Here is a 22,908-nt window from a genome sequence, read left to right on the forward strand (position 1 = left end):
ATCATACAAAGCGCGTCGCTGGACTTTTGCAACTACAAAATACAGCGATTCGAACACAAGAGGTGTTGGAGGGTACGACGGATGTGAATGGGGTCGGATGCTGGAACGCGGTCTGCGGTCTACTAGCGCGATTTCACACGACGCCTGATGCGACAGTTCGTTCCCGATGGCCCGCGCACGCTCGGCCCTACCACATGCAAATCAGCCCCGCCCAACTTTTTGTGAATTTGGTGTCAACCCCCACCACCACCAGACATTCACCGCACGCGTCACTTTGGCCCATTATGCTCTATCTCGTGGGGCTCGGCTTGGCGGATGAGAAGGACATCACGGTCAAGGGCTTGGAGATTGTGAAAAAGGCAGAGCGCGTCTACCTCGAGGCGTACACGGCGGTTCTGCTGGTGGGGAAGGATGTGCTTGTGAGTTGACGATGGGGCCGATGAAGGAGGCATGAGGGGGGCTAATTACCACGGCAGTAGGAAGCTTTCTATGGCCGGGAAGTCATCATAGCCGACCGTGAAATGGTCGAGTCGTCCAGCGACGATATTCTCAAAGATGCTGACAAAGTCGATGTCGCGTTCCTTGTAGTGGGAGACCCATTCGGGTATGCCTCCTCGTCACTATATCCCACGCCTAGCTAATTGATCTTCTAGAGCGACCACCCACACCGACCTCGTGCTCCGCGCCCGCGAACTCTCCATTCCCACCCGCTCCATTCCCAACGCCAGCATCCTGACCTCCATTGGCACAACGGGTCTGCAACTCTACAACTTTGGACAAACAGTCTCCATGGTCTTCTTCCTCGACAACTGGAAGCCTGCCTCCTTCTACGATCGCATCAAGGAGAATGTCTCCATCGGCCTGCACACGCTCGTCCTCCTCGACATCAAAGTCAAGGAACAGAGCATAGAGAACATGGCGCGCGGACGCCTCATCTACGAGCCGCCGCGGTACATGACAGTCGCCCAGTGTGCACAGCAGATGTTGGAGATTGAAGAGGATGTCAAACAGGAGGGTGCTTACACAAAGGACAGTCTGGCTGTGGGTGTCGCCCGCGTGGGCGCCGAGGACCAGCAGATTGTTGCAGGTACCTTGGCACAGCTCTGTGAGGCAGATCTGGGGAAGCCACTGCACAGCCTGGTCCTGTTGGGTCGGCGGACACACGACCTTGAGAGAGACTTCCTCGAGGAGTTCGCCGTAGATAAGGAGAGCTTCAGGGAGGTGTGGAAGAGGGACTATGAGGGCAAGCAATGAGCGTGTCAATATCTGTCAATGCGCTTGCACTACATGTGGGTGTGTGTGAAGTCAGTACATGTCTCGCATGCACTTCGTACAGGAAACGTACGCATAGCCACCTGAAAACAAACATTGTGGCATGTACCAATGTTTTTGTTCACCACCATGAATATCCTGAACCGTCCTTGATTGATCAAAATCATACTGGGGTATCACATGCCAATCCATAACGTGAACTCTGTTTCCTCCCGCCTTTCCAATTCCTTGCAAAAGCCTAAGACTTAGGCTCTGCTCCATCATCCTGCTCCTCCTTGTCTTTCTCGCTCTCTACATCTCCAGTCTTGGTGCTCTTCCCAGTGCCCTTCACTTCCTTCTTTTCATCATCAACACCTCCATCGTATTGCCTCGCAGTCGGCAAAGCAGGCAGAATCCCGCTGGCAATGACATCAAGATCCGAGGGTATGCAAGTCGCCGGTGAGGTGTAGGGACCTGTGCTATCTTCCTCTGCGCTTAGGCTCTCAGCTTTGGTTTCGGCCCATGCGATGACGGTGTGGACTGCTGATTTGACGGTCTGGGCGACCTCTGCGACGATGGTAGTGGTGGGCAGGATGGTCGGGGCGCCTTCGGTCGTGCCGTCTGTGGTTGCTACGGGGCCATTCGATGCTGGTGCTGAAGAGTTGGAGGTCATACTTGCAGCGTCTGGCTCTTCAGTGGCCTGGGTCTAAAGTCAGTTAGTTTGGAGTTCGAAAAGCAATAACCGGAGAATATACCTGCTGCCGAGCTGGTGATTTCGTATCTGATGACTTCTCCCCTTCCTTTTGAGCTGCAACAGCGTCCAGTGCTTTGGGTCTCATTGTTTGTGTGGTGAGTGCGTCAAGTGCCTCGGGTTTCATCTTCGCCGTCGACTAGCAATGTCAATCTTTCCGAGGTTTGGGTTGTTTGTGTAATTGGGTGACTGAGCAGGCAGCCATCTTTCCGCATTCTAACAAAACAGCCCATTGTTTGTTTGTTTGTCTGCAGGACTGCGGCTGTACCGCACTTCCTTATCTGGTATAGCTACCTGGGAAGGCCTTTGGATTCATGCAATTAGAAGCGACATCATGGTGAAGGTAACTTGAGAGAGCGCGTTGTCAGTTCTGAAGGACGGTGCGACCTAATCTTTTCAATCAGTACCTGTAACGTAACTACCGCTGACCTGTCACTGCGTCATTACTATGAAAACGAAGAGACCAGACGGCGGCTGAGTTCCACAGTGTCGGAGTTCCTTCCAACTCGCCCAATATGGCACATATGTCAGTATCTGACCCTGGACTATATTCGTTACAGTCAGTGTTTGCATCGCTTGGATGCATCGCTTGATGTGTGAACGGGCTTGCAACAAGAGGCTCTAATATTATTTCCAGAGCATACAAAACCCCTTTCCTTGGGTCGTTTGACATCTGCCGCTGCATGACGCAGCTGATAAGCCTTACCCGGACTGTTGGCAACAACTCTCCTGCGTCATGCATCGCGCAACTTTCACCTCGATAGAGGTAATGAAGATGACTTCCTGTCGGCCGGTCCACTAATGGCTGTCTGAACCGCACTGCACGGCATCGAACGGTAGTCAGATCCAGGAACCCGCCGGCTATTCATTTTGCGCGCAGAAGGCAGACACAGACAGCCTGAGACAAAACTATTAGCAGAGAGCATCCTAGTCGTGTTGACCTGCCGAGTGTCTGCCCTATCATGTAGCACATGACTGGGGGTGCAACCGCTTGAAGCGCAGATCAATAATATGTTTCTAGTACGCGTCTCCTTCCTCATCTTCTAGAAGCCTTTTCTTACTGGTCGCGTGTTTGCAGGTCATCCATACCGCAGGACCTGCTACACGATATTAGACAACTCCGTGTCTTGGATCGGCACCATGCCCAGATGACAATCACTACGCCGCCTCAACTCAGCGATGAGTTAGTCGGCAAGCGCACTTCTATACACGGTGTTGGATCGCCGACACTACGCATAGTCAAAGGCAGTCAATTCAAGGGAGGAGTGCCGGAGACAGCAACAAACGTCACTGGCTGGGATCCCAGCCGCTGTATGCGAGTATCCACTTGTTCTACGGCTCCTACAGGTACCATGGTCGAAACCAGGGTATGTCCAGGCACCCTGTGATTGCATTCGAGCAGCAAATTAATATGGAATACTGCATGGAAGCTTCTTCCCGCCTATGGGAAGGCTTGTGAGTCTTCGAGTGGAGTTGGTGTGGCTTGGGAGCAATATGAAATGGTGCAAAAGTTGTGATGGCGTAGCGGGACTGATCAGAAGACGCTGCTGATGCAGGTCCACTGCCGCCGTTCGCTGATCACAGTGCTGCTGGACCCTTTATGCCAAGGGAACAGTGTGCGCAGTACAATCTTAGTCGGCCGTTTCCCTCATGTCTTAGCTTATTGTACGCGGTTAGCACGTTGGAGGGTTGGAAGATAGGCCGCTCGCTTTCGCAGCCCTCTCCAGACACACCGCATGGCTTTCCCATGCTCCGTGCTTCCTGCAGACCCTTCTGTAAGCAGGCTTCCACCACTCAATCATGGCTGCCACCACCACCATCACGCCGTTGGTGTGTCTGCCCAAGCGTGCGGCAAGTTGCAGGCAATGTATCGCCAATCGGGCGAAACTGCAGCCTCGTTGGTGGGTGAAAAGGCCATGGTGCAGGCCACGGCTTGCGACTCGGGACCCTTGAAGGATCAGTTTTGGCGCCATTTTCTGATTGTCTGAGCGTAATGTGGAGTGCTTGATGCCCTGCCCCGGTCGTCCCCGCATTCGCGTCGCTCATCTCGCGCAGGCGGTTTTGTGACATGCGTAGGTGTAGGAGCTAAGGAGAGGCGAGATTTGGTGTGGTTATAATCGTCGCTGGTCCTGCCGTCTCATGCTCACAACGGATTGTTGTGTCTTGCTTCCATCAGCTACGGCTGGCTTACCCCCCCTTGCTGCCTCCGAATCCAGGACTTTGTCTCGATATCGTGGCTGCACGCCGCAGAAGCTGTGCAGCGTGCCCCAGCCGCTGTCTAAACGTCCACCAATCATGGCGGGAATAACCCCTTCTCCAGATGTTAGTCCCGTGTCAGCAGCGACCACTAATGGAGGCTTCCCTCGGGACGCCTTCTGCCTCAATCTCTCTACTCTGCCCGACGCAAACAGCTTTATCCTCAAGTCTGCCCTGACGTCTCCTCATCTGCTCGATTCCCCGAATGGCCTGTTCCCAGGAAGCGGTGGTCTGAGTAATCCCTTCAAGAAGCGGCCTCGCAACATGTCTCAATCATCAGGTACAGACAGGGAAATGTCAAATGACAATACCCCACCCGCCCAAACAAATGGAATCGCGCCTACCAGCAATGGCACCAACGGCACGAGCACTGAGGCACGAGCAAGTAACAAAAAGCGTCCAAGTACCGACACAATAGACTACCCGAGACGACGTGCAACCATTGCGGTACAGCAGCCTCACGTCGATTTCGCATCTCCATAAAACTAACAAGCAAATAGTGTGAGATATGCCGTTCGCGGAAGAGTCGATGCGATGGGACGAGGCCAAAGTGCAGACTTTGTACAGAGCTGAATGCAGAGTGCATATACCGGGAGCCAGGTATCAAGCTAGACGCAGGCGACAAGCTGATTTTGGAACACCTCAGTCGTATTGAAGGCCTTCTTCAATCTGGACTTACCAGTAATTTCTCACTATCGTCACATTCGCCAGCTGCGAGCAATTCTACCAGCGAAGACTTCCTCGCCCGTAGCACCGGCCATATGCCCCATCTCGGCATGGTCCAGCCGATCAACGGCATAGGAACATGGGCCAACCATCCTTCAAACATCTCCACTATGCCGAAAACTCACAACACAGCAGCGCTGAATCTATTGTCATCTCCAATGATCAGAGAGCTCGTGTCTCGCCAGTACGACGCCAAACTCCTGCTCCAGTTGGAGATGACCCGGGAGTCTGTAAGCCTAGGAACGAGCCGCGGACTGGACCTTTCAAACACTGGCGCATATGTGCAGGCGTACTTTGAGAGGGTAAATGTCTTCTACGCGGTCGTCAATCCTTACACATGGAGTAGCCACTACCAAATTGCTCTAAGCCATGGTTTTCGGGACGGTCCTGAAAGCTGCATAGTTCTTCTAGTTCTTGCTCTGGGCCATGCTGCAAGCACCGGCAGTATTACGCAACAAAATCCAGAAAAGGATCCCCCAGGCCTGGCCTACTTTACTGCAGCCTGGAGTCTGCTACCGACGGTCATGACAAGGAACAACATGGTAGCCGCGCAATGTCAAATCCTCGCTGCAGCGTATTTGGTATATCTTGTACGCCCAGTCGAAGCTTGGAATGTACTATCAGGTGCCAGCATGAAGCTGCAACTTCTTTTGAGTGCGCCTGGACGAGTTTCTCCGGCGGAAGAGGAACTAGGCAGAAGAGTTTACTGGAACGCTGTAATGATTGAGAGCGATCTGCTAGCAGAACTTGATCTTCCCCATTCTGGCATCGCACAATTCGAAGAGGGCTTTTCATTACCAACCGGCTTCGAGGATCTGGGGACAGAAGCAGTCGGTCGGGACGAACTGTGGTACTTTCTTGCAGAAATCGCCCTCAGAAGACTTCTCAACCGCGTGAGCTCGATGCTATACATAAGGACAACGCCATATTCCAAGGGCCCAGCCGCGACATCCATCGCCCAATTGGACCCACTAGTTGTGGAACTAGATTACCAGTTGAATCAGTGGTATGCTGGGCTACCACCAGCTATGCAGTTCCCGCTCGACAGAGTTCCTTTGCAGAACCCAGTTCAGACCGTTCTGAGACTGCGTTATTTCGCATGCCGTACCATTATCTTCCGACCTTATGTGCTGTTGGTTTTGCAGGACGAAACTTTGGCAATGGACTCCAGCGTGCAGGACAATTGTCACAAATGTCTGGAGGCATGCGTCCGCCAACTGGAATACATTACCGCGCACCACGCTGGGCATCTACCCTATTTATTCCAGGGTGCTCTCTCGTAAGTTCGATCGTCTGTCAGCATAACGTAAACTGACACTTTCCAGGATCATCTCCCAGACACTACTCATCATGGGCGCAACCATGACGCCTTCGCTATCTCAGCTACTTCCTCCGCCAGCGACCATGGACGATATCATAAACAACGTAGTTCTGGAGATGGAGCGATATGCCCATCTCGCACCCAGCCTCCAACTCTCTGCTGAGATCATTCGCGAAGCAGAAGGAAAGCGGCAGGTGTGGCTACGGACAGCAGGACTCAAATTCGATGTGTGAGACACCCAGAATGCGGTATCAGAATGCCATGTACAATAAAACCAGGGCTGTGGTTATTCCCGAACGGAAAGCATATAGTGCTGATGGAGGTGCTTGTTCCACATTGCGTGGCAAGACCTACCTTCCATTTCTGGAGGCCTCCGTTACATGTGGGCCGACAGGACAAGGGAAGATCACACGCGACAGCGACCATCATCTACACGATACAGAAGGCCTGCCTCGACCAACTCACCTTTGGGTTTAAGCACAGACCGCCATCTCCAATACCTCAGATCGGACATTGAGACGAACAAGCACCAGATCTCCATCAACCAGGTCCTTGTATTTGCCGTACCCTGAGAGTATCTACCGAAGGAATTTGGCCGAGTCACTACCCAATATACCTCGTCTCGACACGCCATAGTGTCTCTGAAGGCATTTGAGAATAGGCAGGTCTCAAAGATTCAACTTATCGCCACCCTAGGCGATCTTTCACGACTTAGGCTGCAGAAGGAATACTGCATCTACATCACCAGACGACGCGATATTGAATGAGCGGTGGCAAGGCACGGCTTGGAAGACGATGTGTGGGTCGAAGTAATGAGTCTGAGGGATGATCTGTGGGTACGACGATGTACCCCAAATGAGTTCGGGCTCGGTACGGCGCGGTGGCTTCCAACGCCACTTTGGATGATGACCGTGACATGGTGCATAGTCAGCGTGAGGCATCATGCATGAGGCTACGACATCGGATAGCACTTATGCAGCCCAGACATCTCAAGAGACTCCACACCATATCCAGTCTTAGTGCATTTGCTCGCGTGAGGTGCATTATCACAACAGTATACATAACGCGCGCCACGCGCTTCCTCATGTTGACTAACGCACACCTCCGGAGAAACGCAATATAGACCCTGCAACAGCGACCAGGGTAAGGGTGGCCTTGTTACCCCACATGTTTGGGTTCGTGACTTTATCCGTACACCCATCTTTCGGGCCTTCTGGAAAAGCAGTGGAATGTTTGAACGCCCTCGAGAAGCCGAGGTGCGGAGGTGTGTGTGAGATGAACAAGGGGTAGATGAGAAGAAGATGGCGGACGGTGTCAGGGACGGCATCGTATTGGTGGTTGACGATGCTAACAGTCATCTGAGTCGAACCGCTTCTATTCTGTCATCCTGGATGCGGCGTGCATGGCTCTTCTGTAGTAGCTTAGTAGCAAGCCATGTCTCATGGCCACGTTGACTACGCCTCGTCTTCACCGATGTTTGGGCGTGCTACGCGTACATGTTTTCTAGAAGCTCATATCCAACTCTACGCCATCGAAACCACGTACTGCAGCCACGATTTCGAGCCGCCGAATATGTAATACGGTGTGTTGACCAGTCAGCAAGCACCATGGCTGGGATTATCTAATGATGAGAGGTGAAATGTACGCGGCATCGTTGTAGAAATCATCAGACTAGCGCTCAACTTTATGCATGACTCTGATCGCTGGTTGGATCGCATGCGCCAGAGCGTTCGATAGTGCCTGGCGTCCTGAGCTGCGATTGGTACGTTGTTCCTCACAAGACGCCACAGGCGGAAAGACGGGAGTGCGCTCCGGTAACATTATTGGACAGTTGTGCTGCATGGAGACAGTATAACGCGAACGCGGAGCACGAACTACATGGTAATGACGCCTGAATCTCTTCACATTAGCCCAGCTTTTATGCTGGAACAAGGGCATGCGATTGTTGCTGAAGCCCGAGCGGGGCGCATAAACCCAGACATGGACATGTCCTCGGATCCGGTGATGATCCAAGGTGAACGTGTCTTATACTAACACGAACTCATCAGCCTCATCTTCTTCCCAGTCCACTAGCTCGCCATGCATCCAGTTTTCGTAGGAACACTGTCCCACTACTGTGTACTCTCCATTTTCGCACCGTCTTAAGATCAGAGGAACCGTAGATCCGTGTACGATGCATATGCAATCGCCTGGCAAGATAGCGTTTGGCCCAATACCAAATAACTGCTTGTGGCCGAGGAATAGTCGCTTGTGCATAAGTCTCAGGTCCGTATGACTGAATCGCTGTTTGTAGATCTCTTCTCGGACGTCCTCGATCGACTTTGTATCAATGAAATGTTCGTACATTGAGATCAACTCTTCTGTAGAATATTGTAGTGACTCTTCTGGAGGCTGCTCGCGCCGATCAAGGCCCACAAGTAAAACGAAGATGCGTGTTTTAGCAGATTGTGCCTTGGCGGGGGTATCGACATCGACAGTAGGCATGGACGTTCTTAGATTGGACATCTCCTCGGCCAGCTGTACATTTTCTAACCCGTTGGTTGCAATCTCCTCGCGCGTAACCCATGACACAAATTGTACTTTGTCAATAATACGTCCCCGAACAACCAAGCGCATATCGTCTTCTTGTGTACTTCTAGCCGCTTGGTAAGTGCGTCCTTTGGCAGCGGCATACGGGTATTTTTGAGGGTCGCCAATCCTGTAACCTTGCCATTTGTTTTCCGCAGAAGCGCGGCCTATCCGCCAGTCTATCGCCCAGGAAGGTATCTTGTCGTCCGCACTGCCACGAACAAGCCCTAGAAATGGGAGCGAACCAGTTTCCTTTGCTATGTCTAGGCAAAACTCCCGATATGCTTGTGCTGTAGATAGATTGTAGTTCGCGACAGTATGTGAGCCAAAATCGGCCTTTTGTAAGGCCAAGAATGCATAGATGGAGTCTCTTGGGTCGCTTGCTTCACGTGAAGACGAGAGCCAGAACAGTACGTCCAAAAAATCACCGTACAGAGCTTTCTGCTTAGGATCGCCTCGCAGCCACCTACGTGCCGTATCAATGCTTAAAAAGCGATCGACCCCCATCTTGTTCTTCAACCCTAAGTAAACGCCTTTAATGTATGGATCTGCGGAGAACCTGATGATGAAGATTGTGTGATGGAGCATGTACAGTGGAAATGGTGTCGATCCAAGCACCAGCGTAGGCTGCGTCGACAAAAGGATCTCTTGGACGATCCAAGCTCGCTTGAAGTACGTGAGACCGAGCACCCAATCAAGAGTACTGATGTATTGGGCTTCTGTGAAGGCGTATCGTAGCTTATTCTCTTGACGAAGGATATCAAGTAGTCTCTTCTCCACTCTCTTAACCATAGGGTGATCCCAATCAACATCAAGCGACAAATCGCGTAGATTGTGTATAAAGTCGATTAGCACCGGCGTTTGTTCAACAGATGTACCAATCCACATCAGTGTGCGCTCCGCCTGACCGTAAATCTGTTGCATAAGGGAAACCTGATGACTCCGCTCATCCAAATCCCACTGGTTCACAGCGATCTGATCGATCCATATTTTCCCGCTCGATTCGGGTTGTACCAACAACCCATGAATCTGGTCCAGGATGTGCACAAGGTGTGGCGTTATCTTGAGAGAACCAGCACCAGCTATAGAAATGGACGCATACGAGTTAGTATTCCCTTCAGTGAATCCCGGCTCCTCGCTGTCGTAATCGTTCCATGTGTATGATAATGCTTCGAACCGAGGTTTGTCTGTGAGATCTAGTTCCTCAATTTTATATGACGGTGCTTCTTGGGTGCCTGAGACGGCCAACACTCTGATGGAGCTAGGAGTAGAAAGAGCTGAATATTGATATGACGTCATATTGCAAGCAGCATGGTTGATTTTCGTGTCCGAAGAGAGATGTGCAGCGCAAAAGGATGCTCGGAAAGACTCTGAGTGTGCTCAAGAGATGTGTCGACGACGAGTATGGAGACGAGATCAGGGAGGGATTTGGAGAGCATGTGCCCAGGTGGAGGCCACAGACCGGGCCGTGTGTTAGCGCGTTTGAGCCCCACTAAAATTTCTTTGCAACTTCAACATCTTCAGCGCGCGGCAACCACAACCACGTCTCCATCTCGAACATCATGGCCGTCGACAACTCGCTAGAATCGCTCCTCGCGACTCTGACTACATCCATTCAATCTGCCACGGAGGCACTTCCGAATGATGACATCTTGCCACCGAAAGAGGGCATTTCACTACTGGACGTGAAGAATGAGCTGCTTCTGTCCTATCTACAAAACCTTGTTTTTCTTATCCTGCTGAAGCTACGGTCGCGCAAGGGCAACCAGAAAAAGACGGATCTCCATCCTCAAGATGAGGTTGTCCAAAAGCTTGTGGAGTTGAGGGTCTACCTCGAGAAGGGCGTGCGACCGCTCGAGAGCCGCCTGAAATACCAGATCGACAAGATTTTGAGAACAGCAGACGATGCCACACGACGCAACACCCAGGCCACAGCAAAGCCTGCACAAAAGCCAAGAAAGAGCAAGGCAGATACTGGATCCGATTCAGACGTGAGCGACGCCGAATCCAACGGCTCCGCACAGACCGAAGAGGACGAAGACGAGATGGCATACGGCCCCCGCCGTGCTCTCGTGACCCGGCAGAAGACTGAAGCGGCGCAAGAGCGCGCACGCGAATCAGCAAAGGAGGGCATTTACCGCCCACCCAAGATCACCCCAATGGCCATGCCAACACCCGAAAGTCGCGAAGCGCGCAGAGAGCGCCGTCCAGGAAAATCGGCTACCCTGGATGAGTTTATCGCCACTGAGCTCTCTGGTGCGCCGATCGCTGAGCCTAGTATCGGAAGCACCATTACGAACGGAGGTCGACACACCAAGTCTGAGCGTGAGCGCCGTGAAGAGAATGAGAGGCGCGAGTACGAAGAAGCTAATTTCACGCGTCTGGCTCCGGATAGTAAGAAGGAGGCTGCGAAGAAGAAGGCCAGACAGCAGCGTGATGGTGGATTTGGTGGTGAGGAATGGAGAACTTTGGGCGCTGGTATTGATCGCATTGAGCGATTGACTCAGAAGAAGGGTGGTAATCTGGGGAGTTTGGAGAAGAGCAGAAAAAGGCCTGTGGGAGACGGTCCGAGGGGTTCTGGATCAGCTGCCGGAGATGCGTTTGAGAAGAGGAGGAAGGTTGTTGGAAGGTACAAGTGAGGAATTCAATTACTTTGACCCTGTGACAAGATCTAGGAGAGACAACCCACGCAATCTTTATTTGCCATGTATACATCGCGGTGAAGGTTTTTGTTCATGCGTCATCATATTCAAGAACCACCAAAGCGCCCATTTTGATTATAAATGGCATCTAGATGTGACGCCTGTACGACGCCCGTAACCCTATTCCGTCGACGCCAATGCTATGCATTTCATTGTGGTAGTCCACACCAAGTCCCGCGACCAATCCTGAAACGCCTGCAGATACATGCTGAATAGCTCTTCAAATAGCCTTCTCTCTTCTAGGCCAGATACCTATACGAATCGATCTGTGCTCCATCTATGCGTTCAAGGTATTCGCGCTCAATGAGCGATTCGATGCGCTTCTTTACCATGTTGACTTCAGGTTTAAATTGACCAACGAGTTGGCTGAGTGTTTCCGACATGAGCTGTTGATGCGAGAGCTCCTTACGTTGCCTATTTCGTTGTTAGTTTGATCTCCCTTGGAGCTTTCCAAAAACACTAACTTCATAATTCGGACAACTGCAGCCTCAATACAGAAGCCCCGCGATTTGTCATTCTTCTCCTCGGTCTCGCGTCGCTCACGGTCACTTTCGACCTTGTTTCCGCCGCTAACAACACCAACCTTGATCTTGACGAACTTGCCCTGGAACCCTTCGTTGAAAGAGAATCGGTCGGTAGGCTTGACATCCTTGGACATGGGCTCCTTTATCAAGATTCGCGTCTTGGGCGCCACAGCAAGCGACTGCAAGTTTCGAATCAGATCACTAGGAGGAATGTTGGTCTGAGCCTGGATCTCTTCAAAAGTGAGACGTTGGTCCGCACCAAGGTCATTGAACAAGAGTAGGATGATCATGCCGTATGTTGACACGTTGAGGTCGTGGCGACGCTCCTTTACAGATCCGTCCTTCTGGGCAACTTTGGGAAAGACAGCCTTGATATCCGCCGATCCCATGTTGGGTAGCCAAGTAAGTTGTCGTCCAGAGTGCTTTTGGTTGTAGAACTTTTCGAAACCGCGCTTGAGTTTGTCTACGACAACGGGGTAGTTGCATCGCGGTCGCTTGTCCTCTTCGTCGGCGGCTGCACCACCCATGGTCTCGAGAGGCCATGTCATGCTGGTCAACACGTTGATGGACAGCTCGATGCGCTTAGGGTCCTTCTCGCCAAGCCCTTCTACGTATCTCTTGAAGCCAGCAGTAAGTTCCTCGGAAATGGTCATGTCCTTGAACATGGCTTCCAGCTTCAGGGTGAAGTTGTTGCCGAGCTCGATCTTCATCTTGGAAATCATCTGCTTCTCAACTTCGTTGCTGATGGACTTGTTCATCAACAGACGTCGACACAAATGCTTCTTGTAATAACGCTCGAAAAGATCCTTGTCCTGTACGTATCGTAATAGGATGATGGCCTTCTCTAAGACAGCGTCAATCTCAGCCTCAGTCTTGCCCTTGATACCCTTTTTCATGTTCTCATCAATGAAGAGAGAGATGTATTCTGATGATCGCGGGAATGTGACCGAGTTGATGAATTCAGAAAAACTCGCCGTCTGCGCTTGTTGCAGCAACGGATCGCACTCGAACGACTCGCGCCAGATCTTGTCGAAACGGTCTTTGAGGGCAAGAACATCCTCGACCCATTTGATCGCAGCTACAGTCTGCTGGTTCAGACTCTTCTCTTGCGCTGGGCCCTTGCCCTTGTCGGCGGAATCGGCGACAGGTGCAGTGGCAGGCGCTTGGGATGCCGCAATTGCGTCCTTGTTAATGTCTGAGCCCATTTGGACAATGCGCAGTTGGATGGCTCGAGTGGTCTCTAGCTTCTTATGGTCTACTCGCTTGTTCAGATCGTAGATGAGGTTCAGTTCTTCTAGCCTGTGGTTGTCAATCATGAAGCGTACGCCACTCTCCATCTCCACAAGCTCGTGTATCCGGTTCTTGATCAGCTCGTCTTCTACGACCTTTTGAATCTTGGGCCCAGTGCTCTCCAGAAGGGTCTGTTTACAGCGCTCGTCCTCCTCGTAGATCCTGCGTCGGGCGTGTTTGCAATATGCGCCAGCGTGTGAATCGCGGAGCAGGAGCTCTGATTCTCCATGGTAAAAGACCCTGCTGGTCTCCAAGTACTCTTTCTCAAAGGACGTGTTGTATAGTCGCTGCTCTTCTGCCTCGACCTCGCCCTCATGCAGGCCCTCCAACATCCACACACAAGACTTGATAAGCTGCTTGTCGATGACGTCGCCATCGCGTTCCATCTGTATCTGGTCGAGGATGGTGTGGTTCAGCAGGCTGAGTATGGCTCGAGCGTCGGTCGGGGAGATTCTCGAGTTGAGGATTTCGTCACGAAACAGGACCATGGCAGCGTTGTAGATGGATGGCCGCCGATGGTCTGCACAGTAGACACGATCCTTGAACGAGTCCATGTCAGCCGTTGTCTCTGCTTCCATACTCGGAGGAGTGTCATCTTACCATGTACATGAGCACATCTGCCAGCATGCTCGTGCAGATCTGGTGGTCGCTCCATGCCCCTTTCAATCCTTTCAAGAACTTCTCGCCAGCCACACGTCGCTCATTCGGTGTCGTCCCCCCAGCACTCTGCGCGTCTACAAGCAGATTCGGCGAGAGCAAGTGCGAGATTTGGGCCCGGACCTCGGTGCTCAGCCAGTTTCGCTCGAATTCGTGGACCTTGTCGTAGAGAGCCTCGCCCTTCTTCTTCAAGACGATGCGGTAGGCGTGGCGGTAGAGTTCCTCGTACGATAGCTTCGACGCATTCTTTGTGTGGATTTCTCGGAAGGCGGCCTCGATAGTAGCCCACGTGTTGTCGAAATCGATCTCGTCGCCGTGTAGGCCCTGCAGGCGCGTCATTGTTAGTTGTGTGTGTACAGAGTGGAGGGGTATTTGGGACAATGAGGTCGAGCGGCCAAGACGAGGGCGCGATGAAAGTGAAGGTGAAGGGGCAATACCTACCCTCCTTGGTGGCCGTATCCGCTGCCTGCCTCGTCCTGCGATCATGACTGCTCCTGTCTCGTCTTGTTGGTGTGAATCAGAGCTTCAGGGCTCGGTGTGGTTGAAGCGGAGGGAGGCTGATGGTGCGAGGCGAGGCGTGGCGTGGCGTGGTATAGAGGCGAACAGAACAGGAGTATTTCAGGGCGACATCCGAGCGCTAAGACACAGCACAGCGAGAGTGACGATGAAGGAATGGCACGTGTGGCGGCCCAGGCGAGTGAAGGAAGCGGAACGGTAGGTTCAGCTGCTGGGCTTGTTGCGGGCGGCTGGTCCCCGCGGAACGGAAGCACGCCGTCGTCATGGCTTGGCACTCGGTCAATTATTCTTTGCCCGTTGTTGCACTACACTGCTGTTCGTCACACCTGACACCTCGTTTCAGAGCCGCCAGCTTTGTACATTGCTGTCTTTGACTCATTCACATCTCAGATGTCCGTCATGCGCTCCTCTTCCTCTTTGTTGCGCGGAATTGCCCGAAGTGCTGCGCCTTCTACTGCCCGACTCTCACACACCGAGCGCATTCCAGGGCCTGCAAAGCGCCTCTTGCACACACGGCAAACATCAGCTGCCATACGCCCTTCGCCCATACTATCACGAGCGCGCGTACCCTCCACGGTCCGCTACGAGTCAAACACACCATCTCCGACGTCGACGAATGCGCCAGACTCACGACTAGAACGCGACCAAGTGCCGTCATACGAACTCACCTTCACCTGCAACGTCTGCAAGACACGCTCGTCGCATCGCTTGTCTAAACAAGGATACCACCATGGAACCGTCTTGATCCAATGTCCGGGCTGCAAGAACAGGCATCTGATTGCCGACCACTTAAAGGCATGTTTAAACTACACACAAACTGCTGACGCTGTCTAACATTGACCAGGTATTCTCGGACAAATCCGTCACAGTTGAAGACCTCATGCGGGAAAAAGGCAGCCTAGTCAAGAGGGGCTCTCTGAGTGCAGAGGGCGACGTCGAATTCTGGGACGATGGAAGCACCACACCTCGATCCGCACAATTCCATGCCGAATCTAAACCCAAGGGTGACAACCGCCTCGCTGAGCAGCCTGACCCATCGAAACCCTCACAAGACTAAATGTCACCACCCGAGACAGACACACAAACCCCTCGGAAAGGCCGATTCTCCATACAACATCTGCCAACCTGTATAACATTGTTTGAATATCATCCCTTCGCAGCGGTATGTCTACACCCACCGCTTCCTTTCTCTTTACCTCAAGTTTCACCATCAGATCGACGACCTTGCACACGCTCAACTGTAGTGACGTTACCCCATCCCCCTTGCATGCCTCATGTCGTACTTGAGCAGTATGTGAGCCACAGCGAGTTCCGACCCCACTCGCAAAGATCAGTCCTGAGAAGATGTGATAACCAACGCTAAATACGACAAGCTCTGAGTCGGTCTGGATAGGTGGCGGCACCTTATAGATTTGTAGAGCCGGCCATCAAAGTGTGACCATCTGGATGAACATTTCTTCGAGAGCCAGGACATCTGGTTCAACCGTGAACTTCACAACCACCGGACACAAAATTTTTTTCAACATTGACGGCCCCCTGAAATCTTCCTTGGAAGGCGGCTTCTATTACACATGCGAGAGGGACACCCCCAATAATTCAAAAGCAAACAATTAGTCTCGTCGAAAACATGTGCCCACCGCGCTTGAGACCTATCTAGAGAAACTGCTCAGCGAAAGCACCGACGAAGCTGTTAAGAACGCACTCAATACAATACCTGATGATCTAGAACGTAACAATCCTCCAAGAAGAGCCCTATACTTGAGCGCAAATGCCACCCTATCCATGTTATTACGAGCAATAAGTCGTGGGAAGCTCTCAGAGAGTTATTTCTCACCGCCGATTGCACTGCCCTAACATTCCCTGCACCGGTTGTACTGCATTAGTCTTGGAGGTTGGAAGAGAGGTACGTGAAGGTTGTTGTACGCAACCTTATCGAATTTGGGGTATTGGAGGCTAACCTTGAACTGCATAGTACTCAAGGATCACCTAAAGAATGTCTCTAAAAACATTACATCAACATTAACATGGTTCAAAGCACCATACAAGCCCTCTAAGCGTGCGCATTCAACCGCGCTGTGTCAGTAACGCTGACACCCAAGCCATGTGCTTGCTGTTTTGACGTATCGTGAACGAATGTTCCTTGTGCTACTTCTGGACTGTTCTGTGGTGACTCAAGCTCTCGTGCCTCTGAATCTCCATGGAGCTCGGCGGGCCCGCTGCCAGATGGCGAGCAAAGCTCAGCTCTTGTCGTGTCTCCTGCCAATTCCTGATGGCCCATCTGGTAATGTGCCCATACCGGTTGTGAGTTTGGACCGGCATGGTCCCAAGAGTATGTCGGGGGTGCTGCATATAGTCAGTAACGAGACAATCAAAGTTTGTTATACGCAGACGCACGTGAGAATCCTGAAGGCGAAGTAGGCGATGCCAGCTCTGCCTTTGGTATTACCGAGGTGCTCGCCGCCTCTGTCTCGACAGTCTTTTGCTTTTGGTTGCGCCGCCGACGCCACAAAAAGAATACGATCGCTGCGATGATGATGAGGAAACCAACTGAGCCTCCTACGGCACCTCCGATGACCGCACTGGAGACTTTACTCGGACTGGCGGCAGCTGCGGTGCTAGACGTCTCACTGGGCGGCGTTGTAGATGTACTGCTGGCGGTTGAAAATGCCGTAGCTGCAGGGACAGTCGACGAGAGTGCAACGTTAAGATCATGAAAGTAGTAATACTGGTCAGGTCGGTCCCAAAATGACGGCTCAAGTTCTCCTTCTGGGCATGTCGAATTGTTCATGCACGGATCCTCATTGCAGCATCCCCAAAAGGTTGGCGCCATGTTACAAGTCCACATGGGTGTATTACCACCACACGATCCGCCGGGCGACAGATTATACAGTGATGAAGAGCGACCCGCCGGTCGTAGCATGTCACCGAAGCAGCCATGCACGCACGGATCCGACATACAGCATCCGAGAAACTTTGTTCCTGTCTCGCAGGCATACCTGATGATGGTCAGAATTGTACTGGGTAGCACGGTCGAGATTCGCCATGTGCATCAAGACCATTCCGTTCTGGTGGATCCTCTGACGTACCAAGTACCTCCGCTGGGACAAAAGAAGTCTCCTGGCTTAGCTGCAGTGTAACTGGGATCCGCCATGATGCAAGATACTTTCTGGAAAATAAAAAAGACGGACAAACTCGAAGGAAGTCAAGGTCACAGAAAACAATGAAACATAGAAATCAGGCTGTGGGATTTTAAGAGGGCGAAATGGATCTCAGACACCAAGCATACTTAACAGCTCACAACTGCACCTCCAAGAAAGCCAAGTGCTTTGCGGGCCAGGACAAGATAATCCCGTCGCAGTTGTAAGGGATCCCGCCATGGTTGTGGCGAAAAGTGCCTTTATCGAATCCAGTAAAGGGCCCCCAAATGGCCGGCGATGCGACCCGGATTGGGGTGGCGGGCGCCATGGCTGCGAGGGTGGAGGTTGGGTGAGAAACTTGGGGAAATTAGTACGCCTTGCGTGGTTCAAAAGGGAACAGCGCGCAAATCGAGCCAATCAAATATTACGCGTTTGGGGAAAGATTAGAGAGCTGGGGCCCACTACCGACAGGCTAGATTTTGGTGAATATCAAACCTCACGATGGATTGTGCAACGAATCGTCCGCAGTGCGCGTGGTGGTGGTCTAAGCTGCTCGGTAGAGTCATGGGTTGTATGTGTGGGAGCCGGAAGCAGCAACGATGACTTGTTCACACTAGCTGTGAGCAAAAGTCTCAAGGCTCGATGGTGTGAGTGCACCAGCTTACTTCGCCAAGGACATATCCTCCCTAAGGGATGCAAGCCATGTAAGGCATGCGTATCCAACGTCCAAGTTTGATTCGTTCCATCTTGTCAATTTGGTACAGTATCGGCGGCAGTATCAAGAAACGCGTAGCTATGCAAGGGCTCCCTTCAACGGCAGTCTGTTTGCGTCTATCCGAGAGCGTGGGGTTTGTATAGGACAGAGACCAACAATTTGAGGCAGCGAGCGACAGAACACAGGATGCGAAAGAGGCTAGATTGGCCAGCATGCCCAGCCTTACATGCCGCATGCAACTAATGGGGCGAGCGGGGCGGTCCTACCGATCGATGGAATTGTTGTCAGGGAAAATGATGTCGCTACTGTGTGGTAATGACGCAGTAAGAGCTGTCGCCCGACAAGATGCATGCTCGTTGCGGAGGTTTCTTTGTTTGTTTGTTTGATTCGCGCTTAAATTCAGCCGCACGCCGCGTTCTGCGCTTCTCAAGATTGGCAGTGCACTCCATCCGCCCTGCGAAGAGTGGCCCTGCTAGCGCCCGTCCGGCACAATTGCTGCGTCATGGTAGCGCGCTGCGTTCGCTCCGCCGACCAGACCATACCTAGGCATAGTCGTTGTCGTTGACTCTGAACATAGGAAACACGAGTGCGAAAGCATACAGCAGTGGTTTTTCTCACCGACCCCGATGATGGCCATTAGCCTTCAAGCAGGCACATAGGAAACTCCGAATCTACGGCCAGGTAGCACTGGTCTGAACCATGGGGGAGTCTACCGAAATATTGCGTTTGCCAGAGTAAAGATGCGCATTGAGGCGATAAACTGTAACTGCCCCGATCAGGTAATTTCCAAAGGCGAAGATGGTAGCAAGGCCACTGACGACAGCAATCTGAACCCGAATCAGCAAACCGAACAAGACGACATCTCCTCGCACACATCTCTGCGTTACCTTCACATCGGGGCCCCATGCAGATGACGCGGTGGCACGGGCGTATATCAAGATCAAGAGACCGATCAGTAGGTACCATACGCTGAATGAGAGCAGCATAATTGGCATCTGCCAAACATAGAGATGATGGCTTTGGATAGCCTTGTCTCCCCTAAGCAAGGCTTGGAAGACACGCAGACGCTCTCCGCGAATACGAGACAAAGTCACGTATTGCTGCGTTCCACTGCTGACAGCAATCATGGCTGTGATCAGAGATGCGTACAATGCAGCGTGAGTGGTCCATGGGGCCGAGTCAATCATCGGCCATGAGAAAGCAGTGCTTCCAACGCCAGCAAGCAAAACGCCCTGCGCGATCATGTCAATCCCAAGACTGATATCGACTTGATGCATCTTACAGTGACGTTTACCGAGATCAATTCGGCTTTTTTCTCTTCTATCCACTCAGCACCTGTCGTTTCTTGCAGTGACGCCACATTCGCGTGCCATGGTAGGAAACGTCGGCAATGGCTGATCACATCTGTGAACGACATCATTGGCTTGGACATGCTGATCCAGGATGCTTTGAAGTGACTGGCAGAATGGTTCGGCTAGGACCTGAATGTGTTGAGTACCAAGGTAAAAAGACACCTCAGTGACAACATACCTTCGTCGCCGAGCTGTTCAGGCAAGCAAGCGACGCATATGCTTAGTCTCATCTACGCCTTGCAGATTGGCTTCCTCATGACGTGCTCTGCTATTTGCTGCAACCGCCATCAGACAAGACGCGATGCAGCGCTCGTCGCCTCGACAGTCAACGTTAATTGGCCAAATGGAATGCAAGAGAGCACATGTTAGGCTGCACAGCCAAAAATAACCGGCATTGTGCAGCCTCGATTGGTGGACTTGAGAAGGCGTTACCTGCGGCAGCAGCGATGAGCACACTCTGTGGCCCAGTAGCGGGACGAACAGGTGTGCGCACAGACGATTTCGACCGCATCAGCCAACAACGATGCAGACGAGATGGTCGACGATGAGAAAAAAACAGCAAAAAGAATAATGTCAGCGGTGGGACTCGAACCCACGCAGGTTGCCCTATGAGAAACCTCTTGAGAATGCGTCTTCCGGAGAAGACAAGCTTTCGCTTGAGTCACACGCCATAACCACTCGGCCACGCTGACTGATTTGATGAGAAATTTTGGAGAACAGCTGATCATGTAGCGTATTAATTGTTTCTCGATGCCAGCAACGAACTGTGGGGACTATCACATTCCATCTTCTGCCAGTCTGCTCGGCAACAAAACTAGTATCGTACGAATGAGATTAGCTCATGCTGTGTAGCTTATATGAGCATAACGTCTCGGTGAGTGATACAGAGTCTTAATTAATCGTTGTCTACAAAATGTTTATGGAGTAGACATTACCTCTGGAGGTATCCACTTGGGCAATGTCCAAATTTTCACTCGACTGGTTCTGTTATGATCCTCTGAGAGTTGTTTCGTGGTAAGCCTCGCAGCAGAGCACTCCACATGCGATAATGGGGTGAACGGGTCATGTTCGGCAGTTGGGCAATCTTGATGTTTCTCTTCCTAGGTGTTGCGTGCCGCGATACGAACCTCGGGACCGGACTACAAACAACCTCCCATCATCGACACAAGCGCATCTCCATACTCGACGAGATCTGATTCCACAGCCCCACAGTGAAGATGGGTTATTAAGTAACCTGGCAATAGACCAGGTTCCAATCTAGTGCTCTCGCAGCTGTGTTACACAGTCTGAGAATGAAGATACTAATCCAAGAGCAGTCGCGCGGGCTTTCGCCGGAGCTTCTCAAGATTAGCATTGCGAACTTCGGCGGTTAGTGCAATTGGGTGAGAGCTCTGTGAGTTTCAAACGTCGTCCTCTCCAAGACTGGGTATCAGCAACCGAAACCATATATCGTAATGGTGAATCTTACCTCGGTGCTCTTTGCAGGTTGCATGCTCGCCAGCCCTCTTGTCACCGCCTCAGGAGGGCAGAATGAGCACGGCACAGAGTACTCTTCTGCGTAATGCTTTATCCAATCTACCTGGAGAGACTGTAACTGATCTGTTGCAGCTATTCGCAGCCTGCCTCACTCAGCAACATTACCTCTGTTCTCGACCAGATCCAGGCGCGTGGCTACCTAAAAGTCGGCACAACTGGTGACTACAAGCCATTTTCGTACAAAGTGACGAACCGAACAGCTCTACCTGCTACACCAGCTATCAACACCAGCTACATCGGCGCCGATATCGATATAGCCCAATCGCTTTCAAACTCTCTCGGCCTCTCACGTCCCGTTGAGTTTGTTCCAACCATCTGGGCGAACCTCACAACAGACCTCGCAGCACAAAAGTTCGACGTGGCTATGAGTGGCGTCAGCATCACCCTAGCCCGTGCGCAAAAGGCCTTCTTTTCCACTGCGATTCAGCAAGTGGGCAAGGCCGCCTGTGTACGATGTGCGGACCTTGACAAGTTCTCATCCCTGGCAGCTATTGATATCGCAGGTGTCAAGGTCGCGGTCAACCCGGGAGGTACAAACGAGGCGTTTGACCGGGCTAATCTCAAGGCGGCTACTATCGTGCTGGTGCAAGACAACAACGCCGTCTACAAAGCTGTCATGGATGGTGACGCCGATGCTATGATCAGTGATATCATCGAGGTGGAATTGCAGGTGCGGTTGCACCCGGAGGTGCTTTGCATTGTTAACCCGAATGCGACTTTTACGTTTGAGGAACTGGGCTATATGGTCGCACAGGATGTTGTGTGGAAGCAGTATATGGATTTGTTTGTGCACATTCAGCTTGGAAGCGGTGGCTGGAACCGCACTCTGGAGAAATGGATGTCATATAAGTGGCCCTCGGTATAGCATCGGCTGGAGAAATGGATGGGACTGATCTTCGTTGTGCGTCTTGTGCGTCGTTGTCGTTTTGTAGACAGATCGAGTGTCATTATTACAAGGTTATGGTGCCATGCTCTCGGCTTGGGGTTCCTGCTCAAAGACATTGTGCTGCGCGCAGGACACTCGCAGTATGGAGATTGCTACAACCGCCGAAACAGGAATGAGCGATACTGCCGGCAGCGTTTTATTGAAGGAACGATAGCGGCGGGCACGTGAAATTAGACGTGAGATTACATCAACACATGTGCCGATTGCGAGGACGACCCCAAGTGTGCGAGACTGGAAATGGCTGTGCAGTGAGCCAGCACCAGAGGCAGTGAGTGTTTGTTACTGAGGTCTGACTTGGCTGTCGGGTGGCGATGCACGACTGTGGTGGCTGGTGTGCAGGTCTCTCCGGTTCAGGCGGCGATGGCGCGTGGCCGCGGCTGATGCGATGGCTGTCGGGTGCTGGGGCTAGTGATCTACTCTCGCAAGCTTAATCACGCCAGCAGAGTGTCTAGACCGCGCAACAACCAGCTGCCTGCCGATCGCACAAGTTGAACACAAGCACAGGAGTTGGCGTTCTTGGTAGACTGTGGCAGATGTTTGACCCGGCAAGGGATGATTTCATAATCACAACAGAAGCATCGCCAGATTGTTGAGTAGCGACAAATGTATTTCGGGCCTTCGATATGCGAAGGGACGTCATCCGCCCATGCAGAACTTGTT

The 22,908-nt window shown here is 52.1% G+C and overlaps 8 protein-coding genes across 8 annotated transcripts; 5 read left to right on the forward strand and 3 right to left on the reverse strand.

The window, feature by feature from the left end:
* Nucleotides 1–284: 284 nt before the first annotated feature.
* ACET3X_007404 (uncharacterized protein) lies at nt 285–1,254 on the forward strand (the record flags this gene model as incomplete). The annotated part of the gene is made up of 3 exons (XM_069453546.1): nt 285–419; nt 480–604; nt 654–1,254. 3 exons carry the CDS (start codon nt 285–287, stop codon nt 1,252–1,254), a joined length of 861 nt encoding a protein of 286 aa, XP_069304567.1.
* A 256-nt stretch (nt 1,255–1,510) lies between these two features.
* ACET3X_007405 (uncharacterized protein) lies at nt 1,511–2,090 on the reverse strand (the record flags this gene model as incomplete). The annotated part of the gene is made up of 2 exons (XM_069453547.1): nt 1,511–1,957; nt 2,007–2,090. 2 exons carry the CDS (start codon nt 2,088–2,090, stop codon nt 1,511–1,513), a joined length of 531 nt encoding a protein of 176 aa, XP_069304568.1.
* Nucleotides 2,091–4,297: 2,207 nt separating this feature from the next.
* Nucleotides 4,298–6,538, forward strand: ACET3X_007406 (uncharacterized protein; the record flags this gene model as incomplete). The annotated part of the gene is made up of 3 exons (XM_069453548.1): nt 4,298–4,705; nt 4,759–6,263; nt 6,310–6,538. 3 exons carry the CDS (start codon nt 4,298–4,300, stop codon nt 6,536–6,538), a joined length of 2,142 nt encoding a protein of 713 aa, XP_069304569.1.
* Nucleotides 6,539–10,435: 3,897 nt separating this feature from the next.
* Nucleotides 10,436–11,512, forward strand: ACET3X_007407 (uncharacterized protein; the record flags this gene model as incomplete). The annotated part of the gene is made up of 1 exon (XM_069453549.1): nt 10,436–11,512. The coding sequence occupies one exon, from the start codon at nt 10,436–10,438 to the stop codon at nt 11,510–11,512; it is 1,077 nt and encodes a 358-aa protein (XP_069304570.1).
* Nucleotides 11,513–11,814: 302 nt separating this feature from the next.
* Nucleotides 11,815–14,385, reverse strand: ACET3X_007408 (uncharacterized protein; the record flags this gene model as incomplete). Its single annotated transcript, XM_069453550.1, has 3 exons — nt 11,815–11,989; nt 12,040–13,928; nt 13,990–14,385. The coding sequence occupies 3 exons, from the start codon at nt 14,383–14,385 to the stop codon at nt 11,815–11,817; spliced, it is 2,460 nt and encodes an 819-aa protein (XP_069304571.1).
* Nucleotides 14,386–14,961: 576 nt separating this feature from the next.
* Nucleotides 14,962–15,619, forward strand: ACET3X_007409 (uncharacterized protein; the record flags this gene model as incomplete). Its single annotated transcript, XM_069453551.1, has 2 exons — nt 14,962–15,357; nt 15,407–15,619. 2 exons carry the CDS (start codon nt 14,962–14,964, stop codon nt 15,617–15,619), a joined length of 609 nt encoding a protein of 202 aa, XP_069304572.1.
* A 993-nt stretch (nt 15,620–16,612) lies between these two features.
* Nucleotides 16,613–17,713, reverse strand: ACET3X_007410 (uncharacterized protein; the record flags this gene model as incomplete). Its single annotated transcript, XM_069453552.1, has 3 exons — nt 16,613–16,905; nt 16,957–17,558; nt 17,649–17,713. 3 exons carry the CDS (start codon nt 17,711–17,713, stop codon nt 16,613–16,615), a joined length of 960 nt encoding a protein of 319 aa, XP_069304573.1.
* Nucleotides 17,714–21,220: 3,507 nt separating this feature from the next.
* Nucleotides 21,221–22,167, forward strand: ACET3X_007411 (uncharacterized protein; the record flags this gene model as incomplete). The annotated part of the gene is made up of 2 exons (XM_069453554.1): nt 21,221–21,324; nt 21,375–22,167. 2 exons carry the CDS (start codon nt 21,221–21,223, stop codon nt 22,165–22,167), a joined length of 897 nt encoding a protein of 298 aa, XP_069304574.1.
* Nucleotides 22,168–22,908: the final 741 nt, after the last annotated feature.

This window comes from Alternaria dauci, chromosome 7, assembly GCF_042100115.1.
Source record: "Alternaria dauci strain A2016 chromosome 7, whole genome shotgun sequence".
Classification (NCBI taxonomy): Eukaryota; Fungi; Ascomycota; class Dothideomycetes; order Pleosporales; family Pleosporaceae; genus Alternaria; species Alternaria dauci.